The 12194-nt window shown below is 27.2% G+C and overlaps 1 protein-coding gene across 7 annotated transcripts in view; it reads right to left on the bottom strand.

Moving 5' to 3' along the window:
- Rg (A kinase anchor protein rugose) overlaps nucleotides 1-12194 on the bottom strand; it is a 242686-nt gene that overhangs the window by 62597 nt on the left and 167895 nt on the right. For 5 of the 7 annotated variants that reach the window (XM_074244499.1, XM_074244494.1, XM_074244495.1 and 2 more), the window contains 9 exons: nucleotides 10972-11388; nucleotides 9982-10112; nucleotides 6860-6973; nucleotides 6185-6392; nucleotides 5100-5562; nucleotides 4721-4829; nucleotides 4472-4647; nucleotides 4109-4383; nucleotides 3337-3473 (listed from right to left, as the gene is read on the bottom strand). In XM_074244499.1, coding sequence (XP_074100600.1) covers nucleotides 3337-3473; nucleotides 4109-4383; nucleotides 4472-4647; nucleotides 4721-4829; nucleotides 5100-5562; nucleotides 6185-6392; nucleotides 6860-6973; nucleotides 9982-10112; nucleotides 10972-11388 — 2030 coding nt within the window. The remainder of the gene's footprint in view (nucleotides 1-3336; nucleotides 3474-4108; nucleotides 4384-4471; nucleotides 4648-4720; nucleotides 4830-5099; nucleotides 5563-6184; nucleotides 6393-6859; nucleotides 6974-9981; nucleotides 10113-10971; nucleotides 11389-12194) is intronic. The other 2 variants (XM_074244498.1, XM_074244500.1) reach the window with 2 other exon arrangements.

Raw genomic sequence — 12194 nt, 5'->3', positions numbered from 1 at the left:
GTTTTTCTTATTCTTCGTTTCTTCTTCTTATCTTTTTTATTAATTAGTTAAATATGAGATAAATTATTAGTATGTGGATATGAAAGATGGTTATATTGAAAAGTTAAACGTATAATTAATGGTACGTTGATCGTTTGTTATACATCGCGTTCTGTTCATGCACCTGGTTGTTATTTTGTACAAAATCACGATCAGTATGAGGTTTTATCGCTTGGGTAAAGTGTAATCTACCTGTGAGGTCGGAGAATTAACGAGTGGATGCCTCTATGATGTGAATGCTGGATCCTGGATATGGATATAGTGGTTCCAAGTCTTATTTTTTTTTTTTTTTAATTTTATGAATTCACAATGTAGTAAAATATTTAGTCATTCTTTAATGAAATTTCACTTGTAATTTGTGGATTTAAAAATGTCACTACACACCAGACAATCATAATCAGCAATTAATAAATTAAAATTTAAAGTTTCTCTTTAAAGATTGATTACTTAGATATTCTGATAAACTTGTAGATTTTATTATCACACGCAAGGCTTATGAATTTATAAATAATTAGCAATTAGTTTATTTATTAAATTGTCGAGGGCAATATGCTTGAAACCAGCGGTTCTGAAAAATTTTACTGGTATCAAGACATCTTTTATTAATTCATTATCGTTATATTGAGATATAAATTATATAAATATAAATTTACAATATTGAAAATTTTTTTTATTTTTAATCTATTAAATTTATATTTATTTTTGCAAGTATTTGTCGTAATGCTTGGTATTCTCAAAAAAAAAATTTATCTTACACACATTAGAAATCTTGTTAAAAAAATAATAGTTGTAAAGAATTAAAAAACACGTTTTAATAGCAAATTCAAAATACAAAGTTAAAATCAATTTTGAATTACTTTAAGTAAAATTAAAATAAGGAGTGATTAACAAAAATTTATTTTATTAAAAAAAAAAAAAAAAAAGCGAGGTTACTAGCAAAGAAAAAATTTTCATTTTTTAAATGACAGATGAAATGTTATTTCTCAGCAATTCGTACAAATAAATTAAAAAAAATTTTTTTCTATTTTAATAATTGAAATAAATATTTTGTAAGTAGAAAATTACAAACTTTTTAAAATTTTATTCATCAAAAAGACGATTCGTAATTTTTTAATGATTATTTCTTTTTAATAGGACAAATATAATTTTTCATTTTTATCGAAAAAATTACATAAAAAAAAATTCAAATGTACTTCAATATGACTGTATAAAAAATCTTTTCCTTCAAAATTAAAATTTTTTCATAATGTCTCACAAGTAAAACACAATGTTATTAAAAACTTTTAGCAAAGAAAATTTGTCAATTAACTCCCCGTAGTAATAATGAAGAAAAGCTAATAATAAAAGCATGTTAATTATTCTCAAAAGAAAAATATTAATATATTAATTTTAATATTTTACTAAAAATGTTTTGAATCAAAATTTTGGAAAAATCTTTTTTTTTAATTCTAGCATAAAAATTTATAAAAAAAAGAGTTGAAAGATTAAAGGTACAGTTGTCTGTTGGCAAATAATATAATAGAATATAATTTATTGCAAGATAATATTGATATGATAAGATTGATTAGACCACCAGTAAATTTTGGGCTTAATAGCTGTAATTACCTTGTTGAATTTAAAAGTTGAACACGCCTGTTTAACTTTTGGTAGATGAGTAATAATATTTTTAATGCCGTTGGGCAGTTTGTTGCGGTTATTGTTAGCGATTATGCCTTAAATCAAATACTAAACTAACAGTATTGACGGATATTGAAACAAACCCTTCAACAGTGCTACTTATCTTCAAATTTGCTACTTTATTAAATATATTTTATTCTTAATATAAAATAAAAAACAAAATATTCAATAAAAATGTGATGATAAAATAGTAAATTGATACGGAGTTTAGTTAAGTGTAAATAAATAATATAAATAAAAGAAGTTATTTATCGTCGCGTATAAGTCAAGAGGAGATCTCGAGGTAGATATTCCGATGGTAGTGCTCGTGTGTGTACGTATAAAATACTATATATAAGTAGTATGGAGTAAGAATAATGGCTACAAAATATGGTTGAATTTTCAATGGGTATATTTAAAACGACTCGTCCACCGCCACCAAGTCGGTAGTAATTATAGCTGCATTATTATAACGTCACCGGTAATACATCAACTCTTTATATATTTTTTTTAAATGCTGTCATACATATGCAATGGTCAGTTCCCTGTCTGCTTACTTATACTCATATTGCTTAACTTGTCCTATGTTATGTTGTGTACGTTGTTTATAACATCCAGTATGTATTTTGAAGCCTACATATTAATTTATAAATGTTTGCTTTTGTTTTATGCCCAAGATAAAAATTCTGTTTGTTTTCAAGGGGAGGCTAACTTTTTTTTTTCTTTTTTTTAAACAGCAATTAATTTATTTGCATTTAATTTTTTGAGCAATCGATTTTTGAAATAAAAATAAACTAATTTCAATAAGTTATCAATTACTCAAAAATTTATATAAAAAAAAAATTCAATAATAAATATAGAGGGTGGATCATTATTTGTTTTTACATATTAATGCCTTTAACCAGCAATCAATAATTTACAATCCATAATTGTGTGGTACATTTATACACATATTCATATAAGAAGTGTTTCGAGTGTAGAGGAGGCTCGTGTAAACGATAAATCATGATAAATACGTTTGCCACAGCCATTATACAAGAAAATGTAAAGGTGTGGGAGCAAGAGGTTGAATGAAAAAAATCGAATATGAATAAAATAAAATAAAAAATAAAGTTAAAAAAAAAAAAGAAAAAAAAAGGATGATCAGCGAGGGAGTAGTGGACCAACGTGGACCGGGAACTACAAGATGCATTCTCTCCCCGGGGCCACTATTCAGTATCCGCCTGCGTGCGTATTACGATCGCTTAAGTCTCGACTCGGCTATCGAGTGATCCATCGCCGAAGATTCTTCGAAATAACCGGCGCCGTAATATCTTTTATCTCCCTCCCTCACCCACATCTCTCTATTCTTGTTGTCCTTTTATTGTTATTTTTATCGGAGTTTATTAGTACTAACGAGGAACTTTAATCGTGAATTAAACAGAGAGAGTAAGAGATCGATCCAATTGAAAATTTAAAAACCGGTATTTTAATTTATCATTAAAATTGATTATATTTTTTTTTTATTTTTACAGGTGAGATACTAATAAAAATTTAAAACACGTGGGAGGTAAAATATAAACAACTTGGACCCAGTTGGAGATTAAATAATTACCTATACCTAATTATAATAATTATTTAAAAATAATAAAAAGTACTTACCTCACTGTCGATTTTTTTGAACTCGATATCGTCCTCGTCGACCTCAAAGTACAGCTCCGTGGATGTTATAGAAATTATTCCTGGCGCTACGATTCCTGGAGCTATTATTTTCCCCTTGGTGCTGATGTTTATTGGTCCTGAAAAAAAATTTGTATTAATTAAATAATCTTAACTAGCAACCTGCAGACACTAAATGACTACCAAGAATTACAAATTGTGAATAAAATAACTTTGGTTTTGTGATTTTTTTATATCCTTAGTTATAATATACATTGTTTGAGTATTTTTTAAATAAATTTTAAAAATAATATTGCTATGACAAGATCAATTGCTAATAATTTAATGGACAAGCGTTATGGACAAAAACTTATAGAACTAACAAAGTATCCAAAACTCTTTCAAAAACTTAACAAAAAAAAAAAGACTGTTACCGAAAAAATATCAAACCATGGAAAGACATAAATTTAGATTACGAAATTTTTTATGGTGCTATGTTTAACTAAAAAAATTTCTTGTAAAATCATAAAAATTTATTACAAAATGAGCCCGTTTCATAAAATTTTTACTTATTTCTTTCAATTATATGGACTAATATATGACATACAATGATATTGACATCTATAAAACAAAATAAATAAATAAACAAATTTTATCTAGTGCGAAATTCGGAATTCGAAATTTCTCTTCCTTTTTTAATAATATAGATTACTAATTACTTAAAAAATTAAAGACTGTATTCAGATAAAATCGTTATATTAAATAATAAACTTACCAGTCAAATCATTGTCAAGATCCCTATCGTCAGACAGTAATTCACTGTCGTCCATAAGATCCGCGGACTGGAGTTGCTGCTGGTGAGCACGCGAAGCCGCAAGATGAGCGTGAAATTCTTCGCGTGCTTGAAGAATCGCATCTTCTGGAGCACCATGTTCCAGAGCGGCTTTCAGAGTCGCTTCGGGATGACTCGAACCCAAGGGATTATGGACGAATCGCTTGCGTCGCCGAGCATCGTCTTCCCAAGCATCCAATTTCCAGAATTCCGTTAGTCTATTTGTAAAGAAGAAATAAATTTACTGTTAATTGTTGACAAATAAATTATAATTACAATTCGGATGTGAATAAATATTTAACTTACTTAGCTGCCATGGGATCCATGTATCCCCACGCACCATGTTTATTCGACAATATGTTACGTATTTTTTCAAGCAAACGACTGGCAATGACATTGTCACGTCTTCGTGCTGCGGTTATTAAATGATCGCACATTCTTTCTTCTTCTCTGCGGTCTAAAAGAGTTTGAGCGCATTGAGACTGAAAATAAGAATTGATTAATTATATAATCAATAATAATTGTACAAAAGAATAATTATAATAAAATAACTACCTCAAAATCAGCGTGCTTAAGAACGTCATCAGCACGCATACGATTAAGGATGAACTCAGCTTCATTGGCCACTCGAACAATGTGATCTTTCATTGCGTGTGACAATAGTCTGGAAATAATTTAGACGGTTAGTATTTGATTAAAATAAAAGTCTCCATTAATAAACTGCTTATTATCTTTATTTTATTTTTTACTATTTATTTTCTTAGCATGAAATATAAATTGTTTGGACATTTAGAAAATTTTTATATTCATCCTTTTATTTTAATTAATTAGTTAAAATACTGGTTGATAAATTAGAAATTGATCATCAAAGGATATATTTTGATAATTGATAATTTAATTTTATTAAATAAATAAAATATATAATGATTTGTACCTTCCTTCGTTGATCAATTCAATAAAAGCCAGCCCGGCGTGTTTTTGCAGTGAATTTTGCCATTCCTGTGAGCAGAGCAGCATGACAAGTTCGACGACAGAATTACTATTTTTAAATGTCGTTAACCCTTTGCCTTCCATAAGTAATTCTTGGCCGTGTGAACCGATAAGGGTTTTAGATAAAAACGGCGCAAAGTCGACCATTATTTCACGCAGCAGTGGACAGACAGAGCCGAGGGCCATCTCCAGTTTTTGTGTCAGCGACGCTTCGCGTGACGGCGTTGGCACGGGTAAATGCTCCACCAGGCTCTTGATCGGTAGATCATCTGGACGTGGGGATGCTGATGTCATTACCAACCGATCAGGTATTCGTACAACAGATATTTCACCTGTTGGTTTTTCACCGCGTTCTGCGTCACCCAGTGTCTCTTGTTCCAATACATTTCCTTCATTATCTTGGTTACCTATTTACATTATTATTTATTATTTATTGGATACTAGTAAATTTTTTTCTAATTTAATTTTATTTAGTTATTTTACAACAAAATATTATTAATTAGAAACTTATAATACTTGAGTGATGTGCAACTCAATTCTCTTCGACAAAATTCTGACGATAGTTACGAATGAAGTTAGTTATGAGTTGAAATACATAAATCGATATATCGAATAAACATGAATTTGAACCTGATTAATCAATTGAAAAAATTTTTAAAGAATAGTTCATAATTTCGCCATTAGAAGCGCGTATTAAAAATAATAATTCTACTGAAGTTATCAAACGTGTAATTATTGAATTTGATTTTGATAATTAAATTTTTATAAAAAAAAAATTATTTATAAAAATTTTCAATCTTAGTTTTTACCAACTTCTATATGTGCAAATTTTTTTATAAGTTAAATTATTTGTTAATTTATCCTTTGTAGATTTTGTGACTACCATTTTATGACGTATGTCAACAAAGGCAATCGGTGATAAAAATAATTTTTTTTTTTTCAAGTTTTATCAGATTTTAAGTATTCAAGTTTCAACAATCAAAAAACAAGTATAAATTGTTATCAAGAAGAGATAATAATATAAATTACCATGAGAATGTGTGATGTTGTGAATATTACGTGGATCATCACGTGAATTATTAATTTGTATAGTATCAGCATCTTCGTTAAGATTAACGTCTGTCCAAGCTTCCTCCGATGAATTATGTTTATTTTCGTTGTCTGTTGTAATATCCGATGGACTTGGGTCAGCAGTCAAATTACTGCGATGCATAGCTTCCTCACTTGAATCATTGCTCTATAAAATAAATAATAAAAAAATTAATAACCTGTGATATGATCAAAAATTGAACACCAATGGACCTTGTGTCACATGTAAAAAATGTTTACTTGAATACACAGATTCTAAGTATCTGATTAAAATTTTTGCAAATATAAATGAAGATAAAAACATGCAGTACTGCTTACACTACAGCAATCTTCTAAAAATTAATTAAGTAATCGACTAATTAATTATTAAGATAAATGAATAAAATAGAAAAGAAAATAAATAAAGCTTGGAAGTTATCGAAGCAAGTTTGAGCAACAAGTGTTCGCCGGATCAAAAGACACTCAGTTCAAATTAATAGGTTATGGATGTGAATATCAATGATTGAGTTTTAGTTTTAGTAACTGAAGATAAATTGGGTAATGTTGATCCTTATTAATTAGTTGGTGAAATTGTATTTTAGATAATTGATCCCCTTTTTTTGTGACGATTATTACCTTGGTTGTTAATCTTGGTACTTCGGGACGTTTTGAAGAACCAATAGACGGTTCAGATGTGGTGTTGTAATCCTCGAGAATAGGTTGTGATCGAGGTACACCACTGTGACCTCCCTTCAGAACCAGTAGTTAGTACGCATAGCAATTGCAAGCACAGAGTAGGGGTTAACACGTTGAGAGTACCGGAAAATAGAAATTAACATGCTCGTATTTAAGTAACTAATAGTCATAATCATAATTCATAATAATAAACTAAATTTTAAGTAAATAATCGGGATACATTTAAATAAACGCTTAATAATTGTTATTAACTAAAAAATAATTCTAACTCGATGTCTTTCTTCACATCCAACGGCTTTCTTGTAAATTAATTTCAAGTTTTATGGACAAAATTATATTCTTCCTGAAATAAAAAAAAGTATATAGACAAAGAAAAAAGTATTGAAAAGTATTAGATTGACAAGAAAACTAATTCTTTTCAATACTTTTTTCTTTGTCTCGATACTTTTTTTTTAATCACGGCTAATAGATTAAATAGTTTTTTTTTTTTTTTTTTTTTTTCCAATGCAATGTTTAAAAACGGATATTAAAAGCGAAAACATACGATTCCATTGATGAGCGCGCATCCGCCATTTTGTAAGACAGTTGACACCATCTTGTTATGCGCCGTCTTGAAAGTCTTTTCCCAAGATATTCCCAAGAAAAATAGTATACACACCATGAGCAGTAAATAACAGTCTCAGATCACATGTTTATTGACCTTGACTTCACCTTGGACAACAGTTACATGTGTCTGAGAAATTTCTTACTTTACTGCCCTTGATGTGTCATATACTATTACATACAATTATATGTACAATCGCGTTCATTAATTTAAGTCGGTTTCTATTTTTCGGGATTTATTGCCAACCCTAAATTTGGAGGGTTATAAATTTGAAAATCATAAATTCTTCAATTTGTAAAATAAGCTAAATGGAAATGAGGAGCTGATTTTCAAAAGGGTACCTTTTCATATTTTAAAAGAACAGTTTTTTGATCTTTTAAATATTAAATACTGCGAGAATTAGAAAGATTTCTATATGAAAATCGAATTGTAGCTTCATAACCGGTAGCACTTTATAGCTAAATTAAAAAAGTTCAATAAAAATATTTACAATTGAAGATAACCAGTTTTTTGTCTCGATTAATCAAAAATGAAAAGATACCCTTTTGAAACTCAACTCCTCAAATAATAATATTTATTAAATCTTAAAAACGTAAATATTAAGTTTAAATATATTTTTTTAAATTCATCTATCGATAAAAACAATTTTTTTTTAAGTATTTTACAATTAATAAGTGACTCTAGACTTTTCAGAGTTGTAAGCTATTTCTTTGGTGTAAACTTGACACGCTATATTGTTTAAACTAATAGACGGATAATCAAACGTTTCAGACGACATTTGTGGCAAATTTTTTTTTTATAAATGTTCAAGCAATGAAATTCTAAAAAAAGCTAAAAAAAATATTGCTGATCATATTTATACAATCTTTATAAACGAAACACGCTAACAATTATACATAAAATATGGATTATTATAGATAATCATGTAAGATTATATATAATGTTATGAATTCATTTATTTTTACAACGAAAAAAACTGCGTTAATAATTATGATTGTTAAATCGTAGTCCACAACCAATACGAACGTTTAATATTTTTACTTTTATAGTATTAAATTTTGAAATTTTCTATTTTTGGTAAAATTTAAAAGTTATATCATTGCAAAATTCGTACAATTTTTTTTACAGTATAAAGCATGATTATATGTGATTTTATATAGCTTCATATATAATCATATAAATATTGTTATATATGAGATTATATATAATCGTATATAGTAACATGTAATTACATATGATTGTATATCAAAATTTTTCTCGGGTTTTTCGTTAATTTTCTAGTTATATTAACAATAAATATGATTTGTTCGTATGACTACACAGAAAAAAAAATTTACTTGAAGTAAGTAAATAATTTTTAAGAATTTCATCTTTTTGATTTGAGTGAAAAAATTCTTAAACCAAGAAATTATTCAGGGTCTAAGTAAATTTTACTTGATTCAAGAATTTTTCATCTTGATCCAAGACAATAAGACTCTTCAAAATTGTTTTTTTGGTTTAAGAATTTTTCTCTTGATTCAAGTTAATTTTTTTTTCTGTGTACATAAATTTTTCATCTTGTAATTCGTTAAATGTTTTTTTAGTTAAATTTTAACTGTCTGAATAAATTTTGTCCATAATAACCTTTGATTAATGTCTAATTAATCTATAAATATACTAATTATCTATAAATATATGAATAAATATATAAAAAATAATACTAAAAGTCTATATCAAGAGTATAATAAAGAACCATGACATTATTTATGAATTCTAGTCACGTTTTACGTTGTCGATGTACGATCGCTACGTGCTAAACCTTTTTGATACTGATAATAAAAATAAATAAGTAAAGAAGTACATTTATCTTTTAACTTTACGCTTAAATTAATGTAAATAATATATATATAAAATACCATAGTGTTACATTATTATATTATTCAAAGTACGTTCTTTTTATATTATTGTTGAATCAAATGCAAGACATCGTTATTCAAATAATAAGTAATAAGCAATGTACATGCTCAACATCGCAAACCACTTCTACGATTCAAATTCAAATATTTAATAGTTTAGATTAGATTTTTTCATTTTACGATTATTAATTATATATGTTGTCATTGTTATATATAATATATATTAATTAATATACGTGCGTGTATCTCGTGCACATGCTAAATGTGCCTAGACAATTTTTATTTTATTTCTTCTTTTACTTTAATTTAATTAAATATTTGTTTTATTTCTTAAATCATTTATTAAATTTTTTAAATATAAAAAAAAAACATATTATTTTTATTTTATTAATTTAAAAAGGATAATGCAGGAATTTTTTTTAATTAACACTGTACAACAAAATTTATATTATCAACTTTGTTCTTGTAAAAATTTTTATAGTAAGTAAATAAATTATTTGTTTTACAGTGTTTCTTGGAATATTTTTCGATATATAAATTAAAAAAATTAATTAACTGGTTACCTTCGTCGATGGTGGTCCAGAAGAAGTGACATCATGATCAGCAAGTATGCTCGAATTATTTTCATCAACAATAATAACTTCATATTCTCCATCATCTTGGGAACCAGGTTGGCTCATTATTCCTCCGCTTTCTGCAATAAAACATATAAAGTGTTAATGATAATAATTATTTATTCAATACAATACAATAAAATAATTAAATCAATAAAACCTAAAATAACGTTTTTAAACTCTAAACATGCTGTAAAATGAAAACATATAAATTTATTAAAGCAAACTCCACGTTCAATTTACTTCACGATCCGTATAGTGAGTGTTTTTAACAATTAAATCCGGCAACACAAGCGTGGAGTGTTTTTAACAAATTTTCACGTTTTCGTACTAACTAAATAAACAGATGATTTGAATAACGTGAATACATGTGTATTCATGCTAACAAATGTTAGGATGACAGGCAAACAATCTAAAAAATACAAAAAAATATTTTTTTTCATTTTTTATTTAATTATAAAATGTAATCTTCCGCGTCTTCGTTAAGTCAATTTTAAAACAATCCAATCAATCGGCTTTGTGAAAATAAATTTTATTTGAAGAATAAAAAAACAAAAATTTTTGTTAATCAAATTTTACAAAAAATGAAGAAATTAACACACAGTGAAAAAATATTTCCACCGAAGCGAATGGCAAAATCTAAAAAAAAAAAAAAAAAAAAAAAAAAAAAAAAAAAAAAAACTTATTTGAAATCAGGAGACCTAAAAATAAAAATAATAATTAATACTTGTCATTAATAATAAATAACCATTCTTAAATAATAATAAAAAAAAGCTGTAAAAAAAATTTCTGACGTCAAAGGGGGAAAAGGGTAAAAACAAGTGCTGACATTCGACAACCCATTCCGTGAATTAAAAAAAAAAAAAAAAAAATTAAAAATATAAGTAAAAGTAATTTCTCAAATAAGAAAAATAATTAAGGTTGGAGCAATGGAATTACCTTGCAGGCCGACACCTGAATTTCTATGATAAAGGTTTCGGGGCTCATTATGCTTTTGAAGCGCGTGATAGTGGTTGTTATTGTTGTTATTATTGTTATTATTATTATTGTTATGATGATGGTAGTAGTGGTGACGGTGGTAGTTATTGTAATTGTTATTCGGATGATGGTGATGATGGTTATTGTAATGATTAGTATGATGGTTCGGAATGTAATAGTTCGAGGGATTCTGGCGATTTGAGTGCCTGGCAGTCGGTGGTGGTAGCGGGTGCTGGTGGTGGTGCTGGCTGATGTGATGGTGGTTGGCGTTTAGATTTGCATTGGCGTTGGGGTGAGTACCCGGAAGGAACTGAGGATACACGTGGTGAGACCACTGTGGAAACAGAGGCCGACCTCCTCCACCACCGTTACCGTCTCCTAAGACAATTTCATTATATTACCCTTTTTTCACCCTTCTGTCCAATCGCCAGACACTTTTACTCATTTCAGGGTTGGATATCATTAATAAATATTTTTTTTTTATATAATCATTTGTCATAAAAAATGTCCTTTTTAATTTACTTGTTGCTTGTAGATAATTAAAATAACAAACATTTTTTATGCTCAAACAAAATTATTCATGGGACAACAATTTCGATTAATTTTAATTAATTTTTAAAGTTCAGGATCGGAAGTTTATTTTATTAATAAAATGATTGATAAAACAATTTTAAAAACTATGAATGTTAATGTGTGAATTATTTTAAACGTTTAAAATTGTGCAAACAAATTGACAAACATCAAAACTCTTACTGTCAGATACATACAATCAAATAAATAAACGATATATAAATAAATAAATAAATCATAATAAATTATACAATAATAATAATGATAATAATAAATAATAAGTAAATAAAGTAACGACTATACGAGTGCAACCACACATGCTTATCTACAAGGTGGTAAATTTATAAATTACGTTTTGTTTCATTTATTTAGCTTCTAATTCTATGCAATTAATTTATTTTATTATTCAAATATGAAGCTATTATTTTTTATTATTGTAATTATCATTTTTATTGTTTTATTCAATTTTAATACTCTCAAAATTAATTATTTTTTTTTTTTAGTATTATAATGAATAAAATTCATGCTTCATATAATCAAGAATCATGCGTTTAATTTTTCAAGACAAGAAGTCGAAACAAACTTGAAAGTATTTTCTTATTTATCATTTATCT

This window comes from Cotesia typhae, unplaced genomic scaffold (genome assembly GCF_013202065.1).
Source record: "Cotesia typhae breed Kobodo isofemale line unplaced genomic scaffold, CoteBio_Ctyphae contig_43, whole genome shotgun sequence".
Classification (NCBI taxonomy): Eukaryota; Metazoa; Arthropoda; class Insecta; order Hymenoptera; family Braconidae; genus Cotesia; species Cotesia typhae.
Note: the sequence above shows the minus strand (reverse complement) of the source record. Positions and strands in the feature narration are given on the sequence as shown.